The sequence below is a fragment of the Pelecanus crispus genome, chromosome Z (genome assembly GCF_030463565.1).
Source record: "Pelecanus crispus isolate bPelCri1 chromosome Z, bPelCri1.pri, whole genome shotgun sequence".
Taxonomy (NCBI): domain Eukaryota; kingdom Metazoa; phylum Chordata; class Aves; order Pelecaniformes; family Pelecanidae; genus Pelecanus; species Pelecanus crispus.
In genome coordinates, this window is record NC_134676.1 from 20038852 (window position 1) to 20060124 (window position 21273).

Here is a 21273-nt window from a genome sequence, read left to right on the forward strand (position 1 = left end):
TTTGGTTTTCAGTTTAGAAAACTACATGTTTTGCAAGTAGCCCAGAACCCTGTATAAGGTGATACCTAGTTGTATCAATGAGAGCAATTGCACTCTTATCCCTATGTGGGTTTATTTTGGTTTTAGGATAGGGTGAAGTATTTGGATTTCTTTGTCTGAGAGCCTTTTGGTGCATGGCAGTGCTATCTCTGCTGACTATTGGAAGGAGGAGTGTCAGAGATTGAGGTTACACAACCTTCTAACATCTCGAGTGTCTGTTTTGTCTGGGCTTCCTTCATGCAGCATTCTTGTGCAAAAAATTTCAAGGCTTTAGTCTGGAGCACTGGGTCAAAGAATATGTCTCTTTGAAGGGTATGCAGCCAATTTTTTTGTTTGTTTGTTTCATTACATAGTGTTTCATTTTATAGCAAAGATTACTGGTTTTGAAGAGCTTGCTATGATGGCTGCTCAGAACAAATTATGGGAGTATCATTGTGCTATCTTTAGTTCGTCTGGCTTCCAAAGGGTTATTCAACATGCAAATACTTGTTTGGTTTTTTAAGTCTGAATATGCAAGCAATGTTTCTAATCTGCTAGAAAGAATAAAAGTAAGCCATTGATACAGTCTAGTAATCAACAGGAGCAAAAGAAACTTCATTTTTGGAGCTGTTTTGTTTTTTAAGGACTAGATAGTATTTTCATGTTCTCATAAAACAATACCTTTATGTGATCCTTTTCTGGAACACCTAAGTTAGTGTCCCCTGTTATGAAATATTTCTGTAGATGACTTGAATTCTTCTTGACCTGTCAGGAATAGTGAATAAACAATTCCTTGTAGTGCATTTGCTTTTCTGTTCAATCAAATGTGTCTTTCTGCATTTTTGTAGTATATCTAAGTTGTAGATTTAAGATGCAAATCCTAGCCTAACTACAAAGTTCTATGTACAGACTTGAAAGCTGGTTTTAGTTCTGATGTTCTAGCAGAATCATTTTATCAAATCAGAAGGGAAAAGCTTTCCTTGTCTGGAAAACCCAGTAATCCTGTGGGAATCCTTGAACATCTTGGTCATGCTGCAAGAGAGCTTGGTGCTTCTTCAGTACTACCTCTTTCTACTCCGATGATCAATGGTCAAATGGAACTGGATGCTCTTCCAGTTCTTGATAGCTTGTTTATGAGTATCTTTGAACTACTTGCATGGCTTCTATCTCAAGTTAGGAATGTTAACCTGTGTTAAGTGGGGACATGGACCATGGAGGGAGCATCTGATGTTCAGATCCAAAGTTTTGATATGCAGTTTAGTGCTTGTGTTGTGAAGCATGCATTGTAGGGAAATTGCTCAATCTTACGCATCTTTCTGGCATACTCAGTTTTATTCACTCCATAGAGTCCATTGGCTTACATTTAGTGCAAAACAAAATCTTTGCTTGGTGAGGAAATAACTTCTATCCTATTACCCATCAGACTGAAAATTGGGTTAACAAGTGAGAAGAAGCTGTGCTATAAGGAATTTCTACAAACTGCTGATAAGACATACCAAATACAGTATTTATTTTTAAGTTGTTACAATTATGTTGCAAATGCTTTAAAAAAATTAAGGCTTCGGTGAGTAGTTCTGATTACAAACATCTGAAGAAGTGTTTTTACTTACAGATTAATTTTATAGATGTGCACAGATATCATGTATAAAAATAAATAACAGTATTTTTCCATATAGGCCAACATCGTCATTATAAACCGTATATTTTAAAGTTTTCACTGAGTAGCATGTTAACCAGGCAGAAGCTTTTTTTAAGATTAAAATAGTAGTTTACACTAGTATTTTATTCTTTTTGTATTTCTTGGTTTTTATTTTTTTTAGGTGCATTTTCTTAGGACCACATTTTTGCTGCCATGTCTGCTCCATTTGAAAGCATTCTTAAATAAACTCATTCTGGTTCTCTGATAAGTCAGGAATTGAACATCTTCTGTAATGTCTGTTTCCAATACAAATTCTTACTTTTTTATCACTGTTTACTAAACACAATTGTACATTGTACTCTCCTTTGATTTTTTTCCCCACAGTAATAGAAAACTGAAAGGAAAGATGTAGTGTATCAAGTTGAATTACTGAATTTAATTGGTGACATATTTCTCTCTATTGTATCAGGAAGTATAAACCCATGATTTCTGTCCTACAAATAACCTTAGAGGCCAAGCATATAAAGGCCAAAGCACAAATTACAGAGACAGACTTCTAGATAGAGCAAGCTAAAAACAGTTTGCGAAGTAATACTAATACATTCTAGTTATGATTCAAGCTTCCATTTTAACTAATCATATAAATAAATTCAAAGAAACTGTTTTTGTCCAGTGGTACTAAGCTGCATATTTTATTGATGATGTTGAAACAGTTGAAGCCCCGTCAACCCTTCCCATCCCCACCAGGGAATAATGACTGTGTTACTGTTAGAAAGAACCTTCTAAAACACATTTAAGGCTCAAAAACTGTACGCACTAATTAACAAAATACAGTGAACATTTAAGCTGTTAATAGCCACAACATCCCTGATGCATAGACCTTCAGTATGCTAACACTGCATAACAGTTCTCTTTTGTGCATCTCTTTAACGAGGGTAACTGTGTCAGTTCTTTTCTTGCTTCACTACCTGATGTGTATAGAAATTATGTACACTATTTAGCACTTGCTTTCACCTTTTAAAGTCCATGCATATTACATAGAAGCATTACATCTTGCATTAGGGTAAGGGACAGCTTTTAACAGGTCTGACTTCCTTGTAATTTCTTAAATGCAACTTTTCTTCTAAAAAGCATGCACCAACAGGGATTTTGCTCTAAATTGGCATTTCTTGATTGAGGATTTGCTTCTGTTTTTCTCCCCTATGTCTCACACCACTCGTTACTATGTTGCAAAGATCTGTTACAGAAATCACTTTCTTCATAAAGGAGATGTGAAGAATAGAGAACATGCATCACAATGAAGACGGGCATTGGTTTACATGAACTTAAGATTTCTCGATATTGTTCTTAGTAGCAGACCATACACCAGTGTGACAGTATTGCCAAATTAAACTTTAAAACGCTCCTTTTTGCTTTCTTCCCACCCCCACCTTTGATGAATGTCCTTTTTTAATAAACGAAAGCCTAAACAGTTTGTTAAATTTTAACCCTTAAAGTTAAATGGTGTTCCACAGCTATCACTAAATGGGGAATTAATAGGTAGTTGGGAGGTGAAAGGAAAAGAACACCAGAATGCATAATTATGAAATTTAAAAAAAAAAAAAATTTAGTATTCTTTGCTCTGGCTGCCAGCCCAGGGAGATTGTTAGCTAGTTAAAACTGAATCCACAATGGATGTTTCATACACTGTAGTGATAATCTTTCTTAAGACTTCATCATAGGAAATCTTACTAGAGTTATCAAGTCTTAAGACTTTGCTGTACATCCAAATTTGGACTCAGCAGCTCAGACCTTAGGATATTTGCTGTCCGGATTAGAGTATGAACTGGCCAAGGTGTTCCAGCTTCACAGCAGCAATTGCACTGCTTATGTGTAAATAGTGTCACAGTTCACTGCTGGGCTCTGACTGTCATGCTCCCTTGGGTCTTTTGGAGCTTGAACTGGTAACGGAGCTTTCCACAAAACTGAGAAAAGGCACCCCAGCCACACATTTAACACAGATTAGACCCCTTCCCCTCCAAAGGCTGAAGATGATGAAACAAGTGGTGCCCATATTTGGAAACTCTACCTGGGCCTTATTTGGAAAATTTCTTAATGGGTGCTTTAAAGGAAGGTTTGTAAGGTTTTCAAATGGGCATAAAGCAGATCAGAACTGTTAATTTTCTTGTTCCTGCAGAATTCCTGAAAAAACAGTAACTTTATAAAATTCACTGAAGTCGTATGCTTATGATTTATTTTGTAAATACAGGTAATCTTTCATAAATGTTAAAAATAATACTAAAATGGCATCAAAAACACACAAAAAATACAGAAATTATTCCCAATATGCAAGAGTAGCCTGAATTTTGTCTCTCACTTAAGATATTGAAGACCCCACCCTGAGCTGCTGGTTGGGGCTTTGGGTGTCCATGATCAAAACTACATTTTATAGACTGTAAGCTCAAGAATCATCTTTAGTGAATAATTGACCAATATGTTCTTGAAATATTATATTTAGCTTTGCAAGCCATTCTGCTTGTTGTGGCTTATGCTAGGAGTATAGCGTAAATAATCAGAACTGGAAACTGAATAAATTTTAGTTGAAAGAATATACCATCACTGAACTACAAGTGAACTACAATATACTATTTATTTAATAGTATATACAACATTGAACTAATTAAGGGAATCAGTACCAAGTTGTCCATTCTAGGTGGGCTCCAGCTGCCAGACCTTCTGTCTTCTTTCCTTTCGAGCTCCTTCCTGCCTGATTTTTTTTTTTTTTGTTTTCCAACTGAGAAATAGTATCTGTAAGAACAGTTACTTGTGGAATAAAGCAGTAGAGTGTTGCCATAACTGTAAATTATTCGAAGAGGAATCAGATTATTTCAATTGTTCAGTTACCCTCTTTCTTTTTCTAAATGCAGGTAAACTAAGACTGCCTCTCCTTTTATTTGAAAGTATATGGTCTAAAAACTTTGCTGTGGTGTTACTCTTAACCAACTGATTTTTTTTCCACATTTTTTAATCTGAAGATTGTGAAGTTCTTGTACAATGCTTGAAAGTTGTGCATTGGAGATAACTCTCTATTTTTAAATGCCTCACAGGTAATAAAAAACCCCCAGCCACTTAGGTGTGTGGAAGTAAAAGATTTGCGTTACATATGCTTTGAATGAATTCTAGAAAGTGTGTTCTCTCTAAATCTTTCTGTGTTATAAGAAAAAGTAGTTCATAAGATCTGCTCTAAGTAATTCAGACTTTTTTCCCACCTTGTTCAAGATCAGCCACTGTTTTATCATTTCCTCAGTTTGAAGAACATTGTGACCACACTGAAGTCTCTGATGACTATTAGTAGCAACATCAATGTATTTTTAAGAAATACATTCTCCTCCCCTGACCACCCCTACTTTCCTCCATCTAATAGCAATTTTCTTAATTTCAGTCATATGGAGAAACTGCAAAGTGTAAACCCAGATATTAGATCCCCCTTGTCTTTAATTTTATTATATTTACCCAGACAACATTTACAAGAATAAGACATACTGTTACAGGAAAAAAATAAATTATTAATAATTACATAATAATTTTGTCTTGCTCTGATTCTTTCTTGGCAGAAAAACTATAGTAAGCATGAAATACCCATCTGTGCTGAAAGTGGGACTTAAGTGTTTCGAATGTTTCATTTTAAAATTTCTAAAATGTTGTTTACGTGCCCATCAGGAATGCAAGCTGAATGATAGGTATTTGTTGTATGTTTGTCAAGAAAAATGCCTCTCTCTTTTGAGGTGATTCTGCCCCTCTACTCTGCTCTGGTGAGACCCCACCTGGAGCACTGCGTCCAGCTCTGGGGCCCTCAGCACAAGAAGGACATGGACCTGCTGGAGCGGGTCCAGAGGAGGGCCACAAAAATGATCCGAGGGCTGGAGCAGCTCTGCTATGAGGCCAGGCTGAGAGAGTTGGGGTTGTTCAGCCTGGAGAAGAGAAGGCTGCGAGGAGACCTTATTGCAGCCTTTCAGTACTTAAAGGGGGCCTACAGGAAAGATGGGGAGAATTTTTTAACAAGGCCTGTTGTGACAGGACAAGGAATAACAGATTTAAACTAAAGAAGAATAGATTTAGACTAGACATTAGAAAGAAATTTTTTACGCTGAGGGTGGTGAAGCAGTGGAACAGGTTGCCCAGAGAGGTAGTGGAGGCCCCATCCCTGGCAACATTCCAGGCCAGGTTGGACGGGGCTCTGAGCACCCTGATCTGGTTAAAGCTGTCCCTGCTCACTGCAGGGGGGTTGGGCTGGATGACCTCTAAAGGTCCCTTCCAGCCCACAGCATTCTGTGATTCTATGATTCTCAGGACACTGAGAGGTGCAAAATCTGAGATTTTTTGTTTTATTTTTAGTAATATGGTTTAAACTAACAAAAGCACAACTCAGCAGCTTTTGCCATAACTTTTACCTTTAATCGCTTTTATAAATACAATCTTTCTATAACACTTGCAGGAGACAAGTGTGAATACAAAATCTGGGAATGTAATGCAGACTATGAGTAAAGTGTTTTAAGATGTGGAAAAGGGGTTGGTGAGGGGGAAGTTTTCTACTTAGTAGTGTGAAGTCATGTTCCAGTTTGTAGGGAGCACCTGGGATTTTTAGAAGTCCAGTCAGTTATTCCTGTTTACTCCTTTCTCTGAACAAATCCAAGTGACGTTGGTTTAATGGTGTGTGGGATGTGTTGTACCATTATGTTTGTAGTATCTTACGCAAGCAGCATGGATTAATACTGGGCACACAAAATACCGGGAAAGTGGAATGAGCCTTTTTGCAGTGGGGGAACAGGGAAGTTCTCAAGGAGGTTTTGCAACAACAGCAAATGCTTAGCCATCGTGACTGTTAGAGTAGTATCTCCTCAACTGTGACATACAAACCGATGAATATTTGCTGAAGCTAACAGCACTTGGAAATGTTGGACTGTTTTGGATGCTGACACCTCCTTTGTATAATGGCAATCAATAGTCTAAAAAGTATTATAATGGACTTATGTTGATTCCAGTAATGTGACAATTTGTGCTTCTGTTAGACCCACTTTTCAGCATATCCTTTTCTCCATATCCAGTTCCTCTGTAGTGTTCTCTGCAAAACTTCCTATGGAAAGAGATTATCTTTAAATAGAAGCTTTCATGCAATCATTATTATTATTGAATACTGTTTCCTGTTTACAATGTTTGGTTTTCTTTTTAAAGTACAGCTTTCACTGCTTTTCTCAACTTCTTTATTAATTGTTCTGCAGGATGGTTAGATGGGAGAACACGTCATGGGTAACACCATGTTGCTCACAGATTACTGTGATAATGCAAAAAGATTGTGAAGCCTGAAAGAAAACTATTCTGTGTGATACAGAGTTTCCTAAGGGCAAATATGCTTTTTTCCCCTTGTTATGTCTGTAGCTGTTAGATAAATGTTGTCTGACCATGTTTAGTTCATTCTGCTCCATTTTTCCACTTAGAATTTGCATAGTAGATTCTGTTCTCTTACTTTTTTTTTTCAAAAATACTGTATTGAAGTGTAGAAACGTAAATGTTCTCATCCTGACTTATAGCCTAAGCAGCTGAGCACGCTAAATAAAAAGCTCCTTTCACAGCAGCTATTTTGTGGGTATTATGCAAGATGTTCTGTGCTTTGATATAGCAGCTCCTAAAGAAAGTGTATTGCAACATGAATTTATAGCAAGACTTTATGCACTTAGTCTGGTAAAACATGTTGGGGTGGGGAAGAGAGCAAGCTGTTGTAAACTCCTATAAAGTACAGAAAACTTCTACTTTACCTCCTTTCTAACAAGTGTAAACTATTGAGGCTTAGTAGGTGGGGCAACCGGAAGTAATTACTAAGGCCAGTGGCATTTTTGCGGTTCAATGAAGGCAGAAGCTAATTATTCAGTTTTTATTTAAGTGAAATGATGCCAAAAAGGAGGTTCCTGCAGAGCAGCTGCACTCCTTCAGTGTTACCCTAATTTACCACAGACACAACTGTCACAAACAGAACTTTTAAACTTGATATATAGCCACGAAAGTAAGGAGCCCTTTGTCTGGAGTGCATGCAGAAGAACTCCTTTATACAAATCAACCGGCAGATGACGGACAATGATGAAAATTTGATTCTTTGAAGTCATAATGTTCATTGAAATGTGTGAAATTCTGGTATTGAAAAGAGAGCGGCTAGCAAGACTCTAAATCCTGGGTGGTTGCTGGAAGCTTGCTGGGAGGTTTTTCTGTGTTTTGACATCAACTTCCCATTGCTTGTTCCCTGTTTCCTTTATTAAAAAAAAAAAGGCGGGGGGTGCTAAACAGTAGATAGTTGATAGTGGTTATGTACAGTTTTTGTCTATGCATGGAAAGAAATGTCATAGGAGAAGCATGACACCTTTATACACACCTGACCCATTTATTCAAAACCACTTGTTTTCAGAGATACTTTCAATCATTTTGTCTCTTCCCCTTGAATTCCGGAGTTTCTTGTTTCTTGTCCCCTTTGGAATTTGTGCTATTAGTGGAGTACTTAGAAGGAAATTCTCGTTTCCTTTAAAAGTCATCTTCATGCTGAATACTGCTTTCATTGATACTGCCTCTGTGAACCAGGTTTTCTCCCTGCTGTATAGCACATTGATCGTTTCTTATTACTCTTTCCAGAACAGCTTTACCAGGCTTTCCACCATGACAAGTGTTCTTAAATAGTGTAAATTATAATAAAGACAAAACCTCCTCTTCATTTGTAAGCAATTTGATATGATTGCTGCTGTTTAAAAAAATGTTTTGTCCCTCTTAGCATATTCCAAGAAGAGCCAAAATGCCTCAAAATGAGTATTTTAATTTTTTTGAATTACAAAAAAATTCAGAGGTTGCTATTAAAAAAACCCCTCTATATATATATTAAGAAAAACAGAATGTCAGAATGCACCTTTTAGATGATAGCCTGTGTTAAAAATGTGAAGCAGGATTGTTAATTTTTAGTAAAGTAAACCTATACAGTTCAAATCTCAAGTCTTTTATATTGTCACATTGTTATTTAGAATTTTGAATGCCGAACACCTCACTAATATTTTAATATGCTAATATGGCAAAATTCAGTAAGGAACACTAAAAAAAAAAAAAAAGATAGTAATGTGAAACCAGCTGTCAAAAACATCTTTGTTTTGGAAAGTTGGTTCACAGGTAGTTTCAATGAGAACTTGAACTCAGAACAAAGCACTGAAGACACAGTAAAAAGTTCAACCCAGTGCAGCATAGTTCTTTTCAAGTATTACATTGTTTTAATGGCATCTTGGAGCGGGAGCTTTAGCCCATTGAAATGTCGCTTAAAGGACAGGTTCTTCTGTCACTAGCTGGAGCTGTGTGGATGAAATGATCACAATAGAGTGTTGTAATGCATTTTAAAAGTGTGAGAAATCAGTTTGTCTAGACTAAGAGTGCGCCTACAGGGAATAGGAATTTTAGAGCTTCTGTGCTCTTTAGGTGTCAAGTATGTGATAGATGCCAAGCCTTTTTATTCCATATCTTTGGCAACAGCTCAGCTATGCTACAGTACCTTACATGTCTACAGCAAGCAAAAACAGTGATTTTATGTCAGGACAACTTGGGCTTCAGAAACCAGAAACTCATTGTCCTAACAACTGTCTGTTCAATTGCCAGCTTTAAAATAGGGAAGATATCAATAAACAATTGCTAGATTCCCAGAAGGCATGGAAACTCTAGCTATAATGAATCAAAGTATGAAGAGCTAGCAACACCATGCAGATATTTGAGTTTTGGAAAGTAGGCAGGTTTTAGTTTTCACCTTGAAAAGATTTTTATGGGATGAATCCTATATTATTAGTGAAATAACTTTGATTTGGAGCCAACTGAGTGCCAAAAAAAACATGGCTTGAAGGGACTTACGGTTTGTCTGGGGTTTTGGTTTTATTTTCATCCAGATGAACAAGTCTAGGCATTTCTTTGCTATGGTTACCTCATAAATATAGCATTTGCTGTTTTTTAATGCTCTTTTTAGATTGTATTCTGTGGGCACTAATATGTAGTATTTTTATGATTCTCTGGTGTGGAGGCTTCAAAAGAAGAAATTGTATATGTGCATAATATTATTTAAACATAGTATCTTGTTTTAATAATTCCAGATAATTCTGGAACAGTTCAAAAAACTGAATCTGAAGCATAAAGTTCATAATGGACATACGAGTTGCTGAGAATAAGAGTAATAGTTAAAATTCATAATTTTGAGCTTGCATATTCGGAGGTATTTGATGATAACCCAGAATTTTTGGATGTAGCAGATTATTTCAGAGGGGAAAAAGAATTTTTTTGTGAATATTCTTATATTTCCGCAGTAGGCATGTTTGTTAAATACAGAAATAAAGACTAATAGAGTAGCCTATTCTTATAAACAGACAAGCTGAAACATTGAAACCCCACCAAACTTTACTGCAGGTGAAAAACCTTTTTTGTTAAACAAAGCACTTTGCCAATTCAAATAAGAAAACTTTGAGCTATTTCCTTCTAAAACTGTGGTTTAAGCTTCAGCAGTCAGAAATGCCAGTCTGTCAGGAGGTGTTTTACATGCGTGTTGCAACATTCCGGTGACTGGTAGTGTTTCTTTTTCATATCACTGCTAGACTGATATTAAAAATAAACATTACTTGGTCCTAATGAAAGTATTCATAATGGAATTGTTAAGATATTTTGACAGTTTCTTTTGGTAGTCTGGGTAGAAATGTCAGAAGTTGGAAAATTAGTGTGCATGCTTGTTTGTTTCCCCTGCTGTTATAATTGCAAATACAAGTCAAATGCTTTACACTTGCTCCCTTGTGTAGTTTTGAGGGACTGACTTCCCAAAATTTGTTTCTGAAGTGAAACAAAAAATGAGACTTGCCTCATTTCAAAGGATGATCTGGTGACAGCACCAAGAGCTTTTAAGTTTGCCACAAAACAAAATCCCATAAAGTTAGTAGCTACAAACATGTAAGGCCCACAGTGTTTTATTTAAAGTTGTTTGCATTTTAATTCAAGTCATGGCAGTACTGACGAGATGAGTTCAATATGCCCAAAATTTTGCTGCACTTTTTTGGACTTTTACCAGTTTACTATTTGATCCTGGAGAGAGAAGGGGAGGGGAGGGCGACCAAGGAGCTCCTACTGGCCTTTTAAATATGTAAGGAACAGGAGTAGTTTAGCATCCTTAGAGATGGATTTGATATTTGATTTCACTCTTTACTCTACTAGGGTGAACTGACAGGTTAATTTTGTGTAATTACTGTTTAGTTTTTAGCGAGAAAGTTCACTTTAATTATATCAGATGCTGCTGAGGGTAATTTTTCACAGCAGTTCTTGTGAGGTTTTTCCCTATTTTGTTCTTTGTTAAAGTCAGTTAATATTTTTAGGGTGGTTTTGTGATCCTTTAATTTTTATCTTTGTTAGGTTTATTTGTTAAGGGCTCACAAGCCAAGCCTTAGTAGAGGAGGGCACCCTACTACTGACTATATACAATGTTACAAGCCTTTTTTTTTTCTTTGAAGGTTGGAATCCCCTGAATCCTTTTGTCCTTCACAAAAATACAGAAGAATGTTACCAGTATCAAATGTTTCCCTCTTGATCTTGAACATCAACAGAAGAATTGACTCTCAAAAGCTGATATTTGTAGCTTGAAACATGACAAGGGGGGCAATTTTATATAATAACTAATGGTTAGAGAAATAAGAGAGCTGAATACTAGTACCTCTGCAGTCTCAAATAAGCAATAGATTATTGTGCAAAAGATAACCTCTTGCCTCTTCCTTTATGCTAAGCATAGCTTCTTGAGTCAGCATGGATCTTGGTGCCTCTTAATTATATGCAGACTTGAGCCCAAGTGAAAGCATTTGCACTGCAGCACATAGTTGGCTGGCTAGGATTTTGGTGAACAGTCCTGTTCATATGAAGTTTAGGCTCCTAATGGTAATGTAAAATTTCAGGATTAGTCGATGTTTCAGTCTGTGCTCTAATATTTTAAGGGAGAAAGAAGAGTTTGTACATTTCCGCGTTTGCTTTAGCTGGTGCAAGTTGGAGCAGTCCTGACTTTGCAGCTGTGGTCAGAGGATGCGGGGGAATGTCCTGTCCTTCCTCTGGTACTAGCAGTTGTGTAGCTGGGAGATGAGCAGGTTCAGGTAACTGGTCCATGCAAAATCTAATTCAGCCAGGGGAAGCAGGATGATAGCAGCCCCAACATGTATTAGCTTCACTTCTATACCACTGGACTCATAACGTACTTTCTATAGTTTTTTTTCTTTTTTTGTAACTTAATAAAAATAAAGCATGAAATTTATGTAAAACACATACGCAGCATTATTTTGCAAGTCTTTTACATGAACCCTTTTTTAACAAGTTCCATTGTGTTTTTCATAGGATATCACTGCTTTAACTGGTGTTCCAGATGAGCACATCAAAACCAGAAAAGTTCACATTTTTGTTCCAGCACGTAATGCAATGCAGGCAGGAGTCAACAATACAAAGAAATGGAAGATGGAATTTGATAACAGGGAGCGCTGGGAGAACCCTTTAATGGGCTGGGCATCTACGTGAGTAGTTACTGAATGTGGAAATACTTTTCTTCTATATTTGGCTCTTTCTAGTCACGTAAATTTTAAGTTTGAAATGTCCTTTCTACCTGTAAATCTACTTGTGTTTTAACAGTACTTACAGTAACTGGTTGGGTTTGTTAGTCATATGATTAATGATCTGTTATGTTTAAAAGCAGATTTTAGCTCACAGCATCATCTGGAACAGTTTGAAAAAAGTGTTAACAACCAGAAATTTCAACAACTGCGTTTGTGGTGATGTTACTGTATGGCAGCATAAGGGAAAGAAAGTTATTAGTTACCTGAAGCAGTAGATCCTTTTCAGCTCTCAGTTGCATCCTTTAAATTTGATTAAACATAAAATAATAATACTTAATTTCTGCTTTTTTTTTGTTTTTTTTACAAAGTTTTATAAATGTCCTGAAGATCTGAAATGAGGAGCCGTAACTAATTTAAAGGCAAAAAGCAAACCTATTTAAAATATTACAGTGTTTGTTTCAATGTTGCTATATTAGTAGTAAAAACTCTTAAATATGCCAAAATCCAGAAAAGTACTAATCTTAGCTAAATATGCTATAATTTGGAGATGTCAGTATAACTTGGATGCAGCTAATTTTTAATTATTTTTTCCCTACCTACATTTTACAGAATTAGAATTCCTGTAGCCTATGAGGACTATGCCAGCAATTCTCCTGACAATATTGTAATTATGATTTGAAGCTGTCTTGTTTGAGGCATATTCAGAAAAGTTAATTATTCTACATAAACAACAATCAACCACTGCAGATCATTTTTCAAACTTCAAAAATGATACAAAGTGTATTGAAAATGTCTGGCTGCACTCGTACTAGCACTTATGATCAAAGAACACAAAATTCTCTGGGGAAAAAAAAACCCTTAAAACCTTAAACATGAAATAATTTGAGGACGCATTTTTTGAGATTTATTAACATTCTAAATCCAGTCACAGAATGATTCCCCCCCGCCCCCCCGCCCCGGTTTTATTTACTTTAAATCTATCTAGAAATATTAGTTCAAATTCACACTGAAATCAAGTCTTCCTGTTATGTTGGTTTCCCATAAAAAATTGAGGAGGCCTACAGCCTGTAACATCTTGGTTGTATTGGTATTGCAAAGCATTAGGGAGGCCAAGCTCAACTATCATTACATGAGAAAAAATGCTGAATATGAATTACACATTAAATGCGTTAAAGTAGTCTGTTAAAATACCTGTTTTAAAACTTTAAGCCTGTATATAACAATTACCTCACCTTAAGCACATCCTGGGGTTTTTCACCATTTCATCTTAAACATATTTAAATTGGTGTTTCAGAGGATAAGATTTCAGTGATTTAATACATGTATGCTTTGGATGACTCGACTACTACAAGTAGCTGCTGCTTTTAACGACCAGGTTGTTTCACAGGGCCTGAATTAAAATTAAGTGATAGACTGTTGACCAACAATACACCTTTCCCTCTTGTCTTGTGTGCCCCCCAAGTGTCTAGCCACTAAAGCATGGTCTGTTTATACCACTGCACAGATTATAATATCACACTGTAGCAGGTGCCAGTAACACCTGCTTTAGTTCAGGTTGAATTCAACTTTTCTCCTAATCCCCATTTGCTTTTCAGCTGACGGTAACCTCCCCAGACAGATTATTTTCTGGGTGCCATTTTGCATGGTCTCAGCCACAACAATGGCTTTTAACCTTTCTAACAGTTACAAACCATTTGTGCTAAATAAACCACCTAGAAAAATGACCCATGGTATTAAGGGTTTACCTGTATGTTAAATTGTGCTGCAGTGAGCTTACTGTGGGAATTTAAAAAGGAATGGATGTTTTGAATGAATGCATCTCTGTGTGTGTTTTTATTTTGGGGTAGGGAAAGGAATATTTCCTGTGTAAGCAAGCTGCAGGTAGGCCAAAAGCAAGCGCTGTGTTGAGAATTGTCACTGCTAGGTTAAGGTTTGTGTCTCTTAATTTTTTAAGGCATTCTCACAAAAACTATAAGTGGACATTCTGGTAATTTCAAATTATCATTCAACACCCAGAAATACCTAAGAAAAGTTTCTTCTCTTCAGATTTAATTTCTGCAGAGAACAGTTCTTAGAAGTTTTCCCATTTACTTGTGAATAATGTAATGGGATTAGTGGATTAGAGCCTTTAGGGTCTAGGGATTAGAGCCCTTTTCCTCTGAACTCAATATACTTATTTACCTGTAGGTCTTTGCTATATTTCTGTCATTTTACAGTCTCGTTTGCTTTTTTGGTTGTGTTTGTTGTTTCTTTCTTTCAGTGATAATTATCCAGTTGCAGATCTGAATAAAATGGACCCATGGCATTCTTTTTTTTAACTGTTAGGTTTCATTACAGGAATGCCTGTGGATAGTTCTTGAGTACATCTTTTAATATAAAGCTGTAAACAAATAAACATGGGAAATGCATGGTTTCCATTGTACAAGATCTCATAAGAGAACAAAATGTGGAATCCCAGTTTGTAGTGACTGGTAAGACAGTTTAGGGCAGGCATAGGAAATCCTGCAGCATTGCTCTTCCTGACACTATCAGGATATCATGCTGGCCATCCTGAGCTCCAGTTTGCTCACAGATAATAACAAACTTAAACACATGCTTAGCTCATTTATGGAAAGAAATCAAAAAGCTGTATTTAGATTGGATGAAAGATGATCCCACATGAAAGCAGAACAAATCATTTCTGCACAGTCATCATTTCCAAACTGTCTCTGTCCTGGAAAGTTTTTGCCAAACTTGCAGTACTGAGCAGGCACTGGTCCCTCACTACGCTTAAACTTCTTTGTTCCCACTTAACAGTGTTCAGAAGAGTTTTCCAACCCCAGTCATGGAAGAGAAGAATGATAAGCAGAAGTTGTCACAATATTGTGGTCTTTTTGGGTCACTTGATATTCCACTGATCACATCATGGATTAATTCTTAGTTCCTAATTCTCCTTACTGTGTTTTTAAGAGAAATCTTTAAATATCTTTAAGGGAGCCCATCTTACTGGCTTGTGAAAGTGTAATTTCTGCCTTTATACTGTGGTGGTTTGTTGTTTTGTTTGTTTGGGGTTTTTTTGGTTTTTTTTATTGGGGAATATATTGGATATATAGTGAACTCCATTTTTCCATGTCTACATCAGATAAAATTATATTGTTGTCTTTGCTGGAAGCTAGATTCCCCCTCTTCCCTTCCCCCTCTGCCAGTCACAGGCTTTGTCCTTTATTGTAGAGAGTTCAATGTATCTTTGGTTGCTTTTTCTCTTCATTTACCCTTCAAAAGAGAGAACAGTTGAGAGGCAGCTCCTTCAATAGTTTGTTGCAATTTGGTCTTGTCTTCCCAGTTGTCTCCCAGGCTCCTGTGCAGTGTTGTCTCAGGGAAGTATTATCTAATCATTGAGCTGCTACAGCCGGTATCTAATTTCTCTAAAAGTTTTGTAGATTAATTTTTAGAACCCTAATTTTTTTTCGTATTTTGTCATTGTTCTTAAATTGAGTTTTCAAAGCAACAGATAAGGCTGATTGGTTTTTTAACTGAAATTTTAATTTGTTTCAAAAAGCTTTTTGCTGTTTGATTCCTTTCAGAAATGCAGTTGAAGAATAGCTGATCATCTGAAACTAACCACTGTGTATTTAGTTAGCTAGCAGTTTGCGTTTCTGAGATTTGTTTTCAGTGGTGGCCTGCAATCTGCTTGCTGTACTGGAATAATTTGTGGAGGTTATGTGACCTCAGCCAAAGCTGAACTCTTGAGTTTTTTCACATACTTTTCAGTCTCTCGTTAATTCCTGCTCTGCTCACTTTGATACTCTGCTCTTTTCTGTATAAGATTATTCTTCCCCTATCTGCTCTACAGACTTCTTGTCTCCTTGAAATGTTCAAAATTACCTTAAGCCTCTTGATATTCCAAAAAGAGAGGGACTATACAGCTTTAAAAATTAAAACGATTATTGCAGAGCACTTATTGTAACCTCAGCAGGTGGCTAGACACATTTGTCTAATAAAAAACTTAAAACATTAATTTCTGCAAGGAGTTGGGAGGGAAGCTTAACAGACTGAAAGAGTGAAACAATACTATGCAGAAAGTAAGTGTTAATCTTGGAAATAATTAAAAATAAAGGGATTTTCAATGGCTTGTGAGGTGATGTACTACAAAAAGTTGTGTAATACAGCATTTGACTAGCATTTGAGATACAGATAATGATTCCGTATTTCAAATGTCCTTAAAATTTGTCATCTGATTTCTTTCAGAGCTGATCCTTTGTCCAACATGGTTCTTACTTTCTCTACTAAAGAAGATGCCATTGCCTTTGCTGAAAAAAATGGTACGTATTTTACGTATTGGGTGTGAGGGATTCAGCTTTCTGTAGGCAATCTTCATATCAAAGTGTTAACAACAGAAAAAGTACAGGATAAAGAACCTTCCCTCTGTTCCACAAAATTGGTAGACCATTAGTGCTCTACTTGAGGAGGAGGAAAACAGGCGGAGTATTTCTGAGGGTGCTGAAGGAATTGAATTTAGGTCTTCAGCTTTCTGGAAAAGTGTTCCAGCCTCTAATCAATGCTTTGGCAAGTATCCCAGCTATATGGCAGTGGGATTTTTGCCTGAAGACTTGACATGAGCATCTGAATTCTATTTAAGGAAAGACTGTCAGAACCCTTGTGAATGTTTGCTAATCAGAAAAACTAAAATTAAGTGACTACCAGGTAAGCATGTTGGACTTCGATTTTGGCCATGTTGCAGGATGGATTTATCATAGAATCACAGAATATCTCAAGTTGGAAGGGACCCTTAAGGATCATCCAGTCCAACTCCCTGCTTCTTGCAGGACCACCTGAAACTAAACCATGTGACTAAGAGTGTTGTCCAGACTCTCCTTGAACTCTGACAGGCTTGCTGCCATGACCACTTCCCTTTGGAGTCTGTCCCAGTGACTGACCACCCTGTCAGTGAAGAACCTTTTCCTAATGTCCAACCTGAACTTCCCCTGATGCGGCTTCATTCCATCCCCTCATGTCCCACTGCTGGTCACCAGAGAGAGGAGATCAGCACCCCACCTCTGCTGTTCCCTCGTGACGAAGCTCTAGATTGAGGAAGTTATACCTAACTCTTCCCAAGAACAATACTAAAGTCTAAACACTTAAACTTGGTGATTGTTCATATTTGAGAAAAAGACAGTAGAAAAGCCAGTATCATTACTTAATATTTTTAATGCTAACGATGTTTCAGAAGGACTGTACTTACTTGGTTATTTAGATTTGTATTTTCTCACAGAATTATAGTACCGCAAGCGGTATTGATAATCTGAGCCTTTTGACTATTTAGCAGTCCTTTTATGTGTAGGTATGAATTTTTCACTGCATATTTTTTTTTTTTAAAATCAATTTTATTTTCTTTAGAGAGCTAGGCTTGATGCTTTGTGCTCATGGATATGATGAAGATTAATTACACTGAGTTAAAGCCAGGAATAATGCACATGGAGTGTACACTTCTTCAGAAGTGGTCTACAGCTTTCAACTATATTTAGTCTGGGATAAATAGATAGTAAAGTTTCTTGGTCAGACCACATTGTGCAAAGTTGTTAGATGGCTTATGTTGTACACCCAAAAAACAGGGTAAGCCCATCAACTTATACAATTAAGAAGCTAAACCATTTAATATGCAATTTATTTGCACTTTTTAATGGTAAAGGCTAGTATTTCATTCCTCTGTTCCTCTCAGAATGGATTTTTTTAACTTAATAGTCTTAATTTTATTGGAAAATAAATGGTATTCACTAAGAAATTAATAGGATCATCATTTGCATTGTATATACCAATTACTGTGCAATTTTAATAGTATTTTGTAACATTTTATGAATAAATATGAAATTTGGGAGAATCTGGTGTGGCTTTACTTATGCTTCTCTATTGTTCATGCTACTTCTGTTTCTTGGGAAGTTCAGCCTATAAGAGAAAAAAACTGAATCCTGGCCTGTATAGCACTATATTAATGAGCTCCTTATCTCATCTCTTTGGAAGTGTTATATCTTGTCCTTTCGAAATGCAGATTCAAGTAAAATACTTTATTTGTTCAGTGTAGGAAGTTTATGCCTTCACTGAATTAGTAATGAATCTCCATTGTGCAGGAAAACTACAAAGCCATTCTACCAACTAAACTAAGGCTGTGACTTAGTATTAATATTGTTAGTTCAATATTCGCTTAGCTTGCACCCTTGATTTTACCATAATTGAGATGTACCAAACTTTTTGTGGATACTGGCTTGCCTAAATTATTATTCCATTTTTATTTAAGGTGGCTTAGTTTTATGTGTATGATATGTGCATAACATCTTCTGTAGTAATAGCTTCAGTATCAGATGTAGCTGGCAATAAAAATTTTGCAATATTTCATTCTGCTTTTAGAAAGAAATGAGAAACTTAGGCACGCATTTACAGTGGAACCCAGCTTCCAAACTGAGGTGTTACTGAAACATGTCTAAGTCTAGGAACTCAAATATTTACCTTTCTGTCCTTCCTGTATGAACCACCCAAGTTTTCCATTACAAAATTCTCTAAGAACCTCAAGTTTAATTTCTGCCAATCCTAGATATTGCAAGTATTTTGATACGATTGGGAAAGCTAAAAGTTCTTTCTTACCTAAGAAGTTCAGGAACCTGAGGCAAGTTACCTTTCTGATGTGTTTTCTAATGTAGGAATAACAGCACTGAATATGGTAATGGGAGAGATCTCTGTCCAGAATACGACAGCTGAGGATGGTCTGAAGTCGAGGCAAGGAGAAAATACTTGTAACTGGATGAAATTAAAAGTTTAGCCTGTTGACCTAAATTCTACTTTGTGCTGTCCGACATCACTGAGGCAGTTGTTTAAAAATGTACAGCTTTAATAACAAGGACGGAGACTTTTTCTACTCCGCTATAACGTTTAGTGAGGTGATGAGGGTGTTCTCCAGAGATGATGAAATCTGCTTTTTATCCACTTGGCTTGTATGGCAGGGTTCTGGGCAAGAATAACTTCCCCCACCACTGTGTTTTTCTTATAAAAGTGGCTTCTGCTCTCTGTCATGAACAACTGAAGGTGCCTGACTCAAGGAGACTGTTCCAGAGTGTGAAACCTTATCACTTATGGTGGCCTCTTGCAATATAAAGTTAACGTAACTAACGTTGTGGATTTTGGATACCTATGGCAGCCCAAGTCATTGTGCTGGCAGTGGTGACTTTTTTGGAGGCACTCGTCTCCTCTCTATCTAGTGTATAAAAAGATGAAGCAATAACTTGGAGCTGTAGATTCCATTCCAGCCGCCAAGTGCCTCAGAGTTAGGTGTTATAATGCTGAATGTTGCAATACCAAAGTCTGTCTCTGGATCTAGTTCTGGCTGTTTACTCAAGCTTGTATATTTATTCAGAACTGAAGGCAAAAGCCAGTACCCTCACAGGTGGAAAGAATACGTTTCTAAAACCTCTATTCCAGTATTTCTTATGGAGAATAGTTAACTTGGAAATTAGCATTGGTTCAGCCTAATAAACACGAAGAAAATGTTTGTGTGACATTTGTGAATACACAAAATTGAGGCACAGTGACGTGACAGGTTGTTTATCTTACGAAACATGTTTTGATGTGTAGATGTATCTTGAGTGTTTTCTGTGAACTTCTTAAGTGTAAAAATTCAGATATATGTTAAACCTTTTAGGACTTACCAAATTCTTGTTTTAAAACTAAGGAAGAAAAGTATCATCTTATTAGTATCTGTTAAAACTGCATACTTAACCACTTCTAGCTTCACCTCAAGTATCTCAACTTTGAGTGAAATGTTGCAGCTAAAGAGACCAAACTTTGTAATACTGAGTGCTGCCCTGGCAACTTTCCAGGCACCTGGAGGCTGGAACCAATTTGCATTTTGATTTACATAAACACTAATGTCTCCACCTCCTCTTTTCTGACATTTTTTAGCATTTCTCTTGCTTAACTATCACATAATTTACTTGTCTTTTATCACTTCATTCCCTTTTCTTTCACTCCTGATTTTTTATGTTCTTACGAAAATGTTAAGTACTGAACTCCTTTCTAATGCTGAAGTTTTTTCTTTGCTCTTCCTTTCTTTGGTCCTCCCACCCTTCTTTTTTCTCTAGCTTTCCAAGGTCTCCATTCTTTCCCAACCTTGGGGATTGATCTTCTGTATGCTATTTTTTTCCATGCTCCCTTATCTTTATTTTCATTCCTGTCCCAGTGTACACAGAGCCTTAGTGCTTCTGTGATGCTATGGAGTTGTGGAGCCATGAATTGGAAGGACAGTCAGTGTTCCCTGTTGAGCTTTTCACTGATGACTGTCCAAGTTTTTTGCAGGAGTAAAGAAAATGGATGTACGTAGTATGGTGAAGTCTTACCGACTGAGAGAACAGGCATATGTCACATCTGTGGCATTTCAGTACTCTGTGCTGCCAGCTACAAAGGAATAAACTAGTGGATGCCTATGTGGAGAAAAAGATAGTAAAGTTAAAAGGTTTAAGTTGCATTTGCTCTGTATTGTAAACTGAGAATATTTAGAATTCTCTTTGTTTCTTGTCTTCCCCCACCATTTCCCCTGTAACCTCCAGGCTGGAGCTATGACGTTGAAGAGAAGAAGACTCCAAAACCTAAATCCAAGTCTTATGGTGCAAACTTTTCTTGGAACAAAAGAACAAGGGTGTCTACAAAATAGGTTGGCATTGACTGTCTGACTGTGAATAAAGTCAGCTGTGCTATATTTATAGTCCATGTATAATACATCTCTTAATCTCATAATAAATTTGACCTTTAAACTACAGACGCATCTTGTGATGTCTATTTAAAATGTTTTTGATGTCTCCAGTTGAACCTCTTACTAACTTCCCTATAAATAGAGGAGATTTGGAGTATTCGTACTTCTAAAAAATTGCTGTACTAGGAATCTATCAAAAGGAATGTTAGAAATCAGCTGCAACTTTAAAGATTATGGTTCGTCTTTGATGGGAATTTTATATTCACTATCTTGTTTAAACTTACCAGCCTTGCATA

General features: G+C 36.7%; 1 protein-coding gene across 1 annotated transcript in view; it reads left to right on the top strand.

Annotated features, from left to right (window-relative positions):
* NDUFS4 (NADH:ubiquinone oxidoreductase subunit S4) overlaps positions 1–21041 on the top strand; it is a 55922-nt gene extending 34881 nt beyond the window's left edge. Inside the window, exons 3-5 of the mRNA XM_075726857.1 lie at positions 12053–12225; positions 16492–16565; positions 20835–21041. Coding sequence (XP_075582972.1) covers positions 12053–12225; positions 16492–16565; positions 20835–20938 — 351 coding nt within the window. The 3' untranslated portion in view covers positions 20939–21041. The remainder of the gene's footprint in view (positions 1–12052; positions 12226–16491; positions 16566–20834) is intronic.
* Positions 21042–21273: the final 232 nt, after the last annotated feature.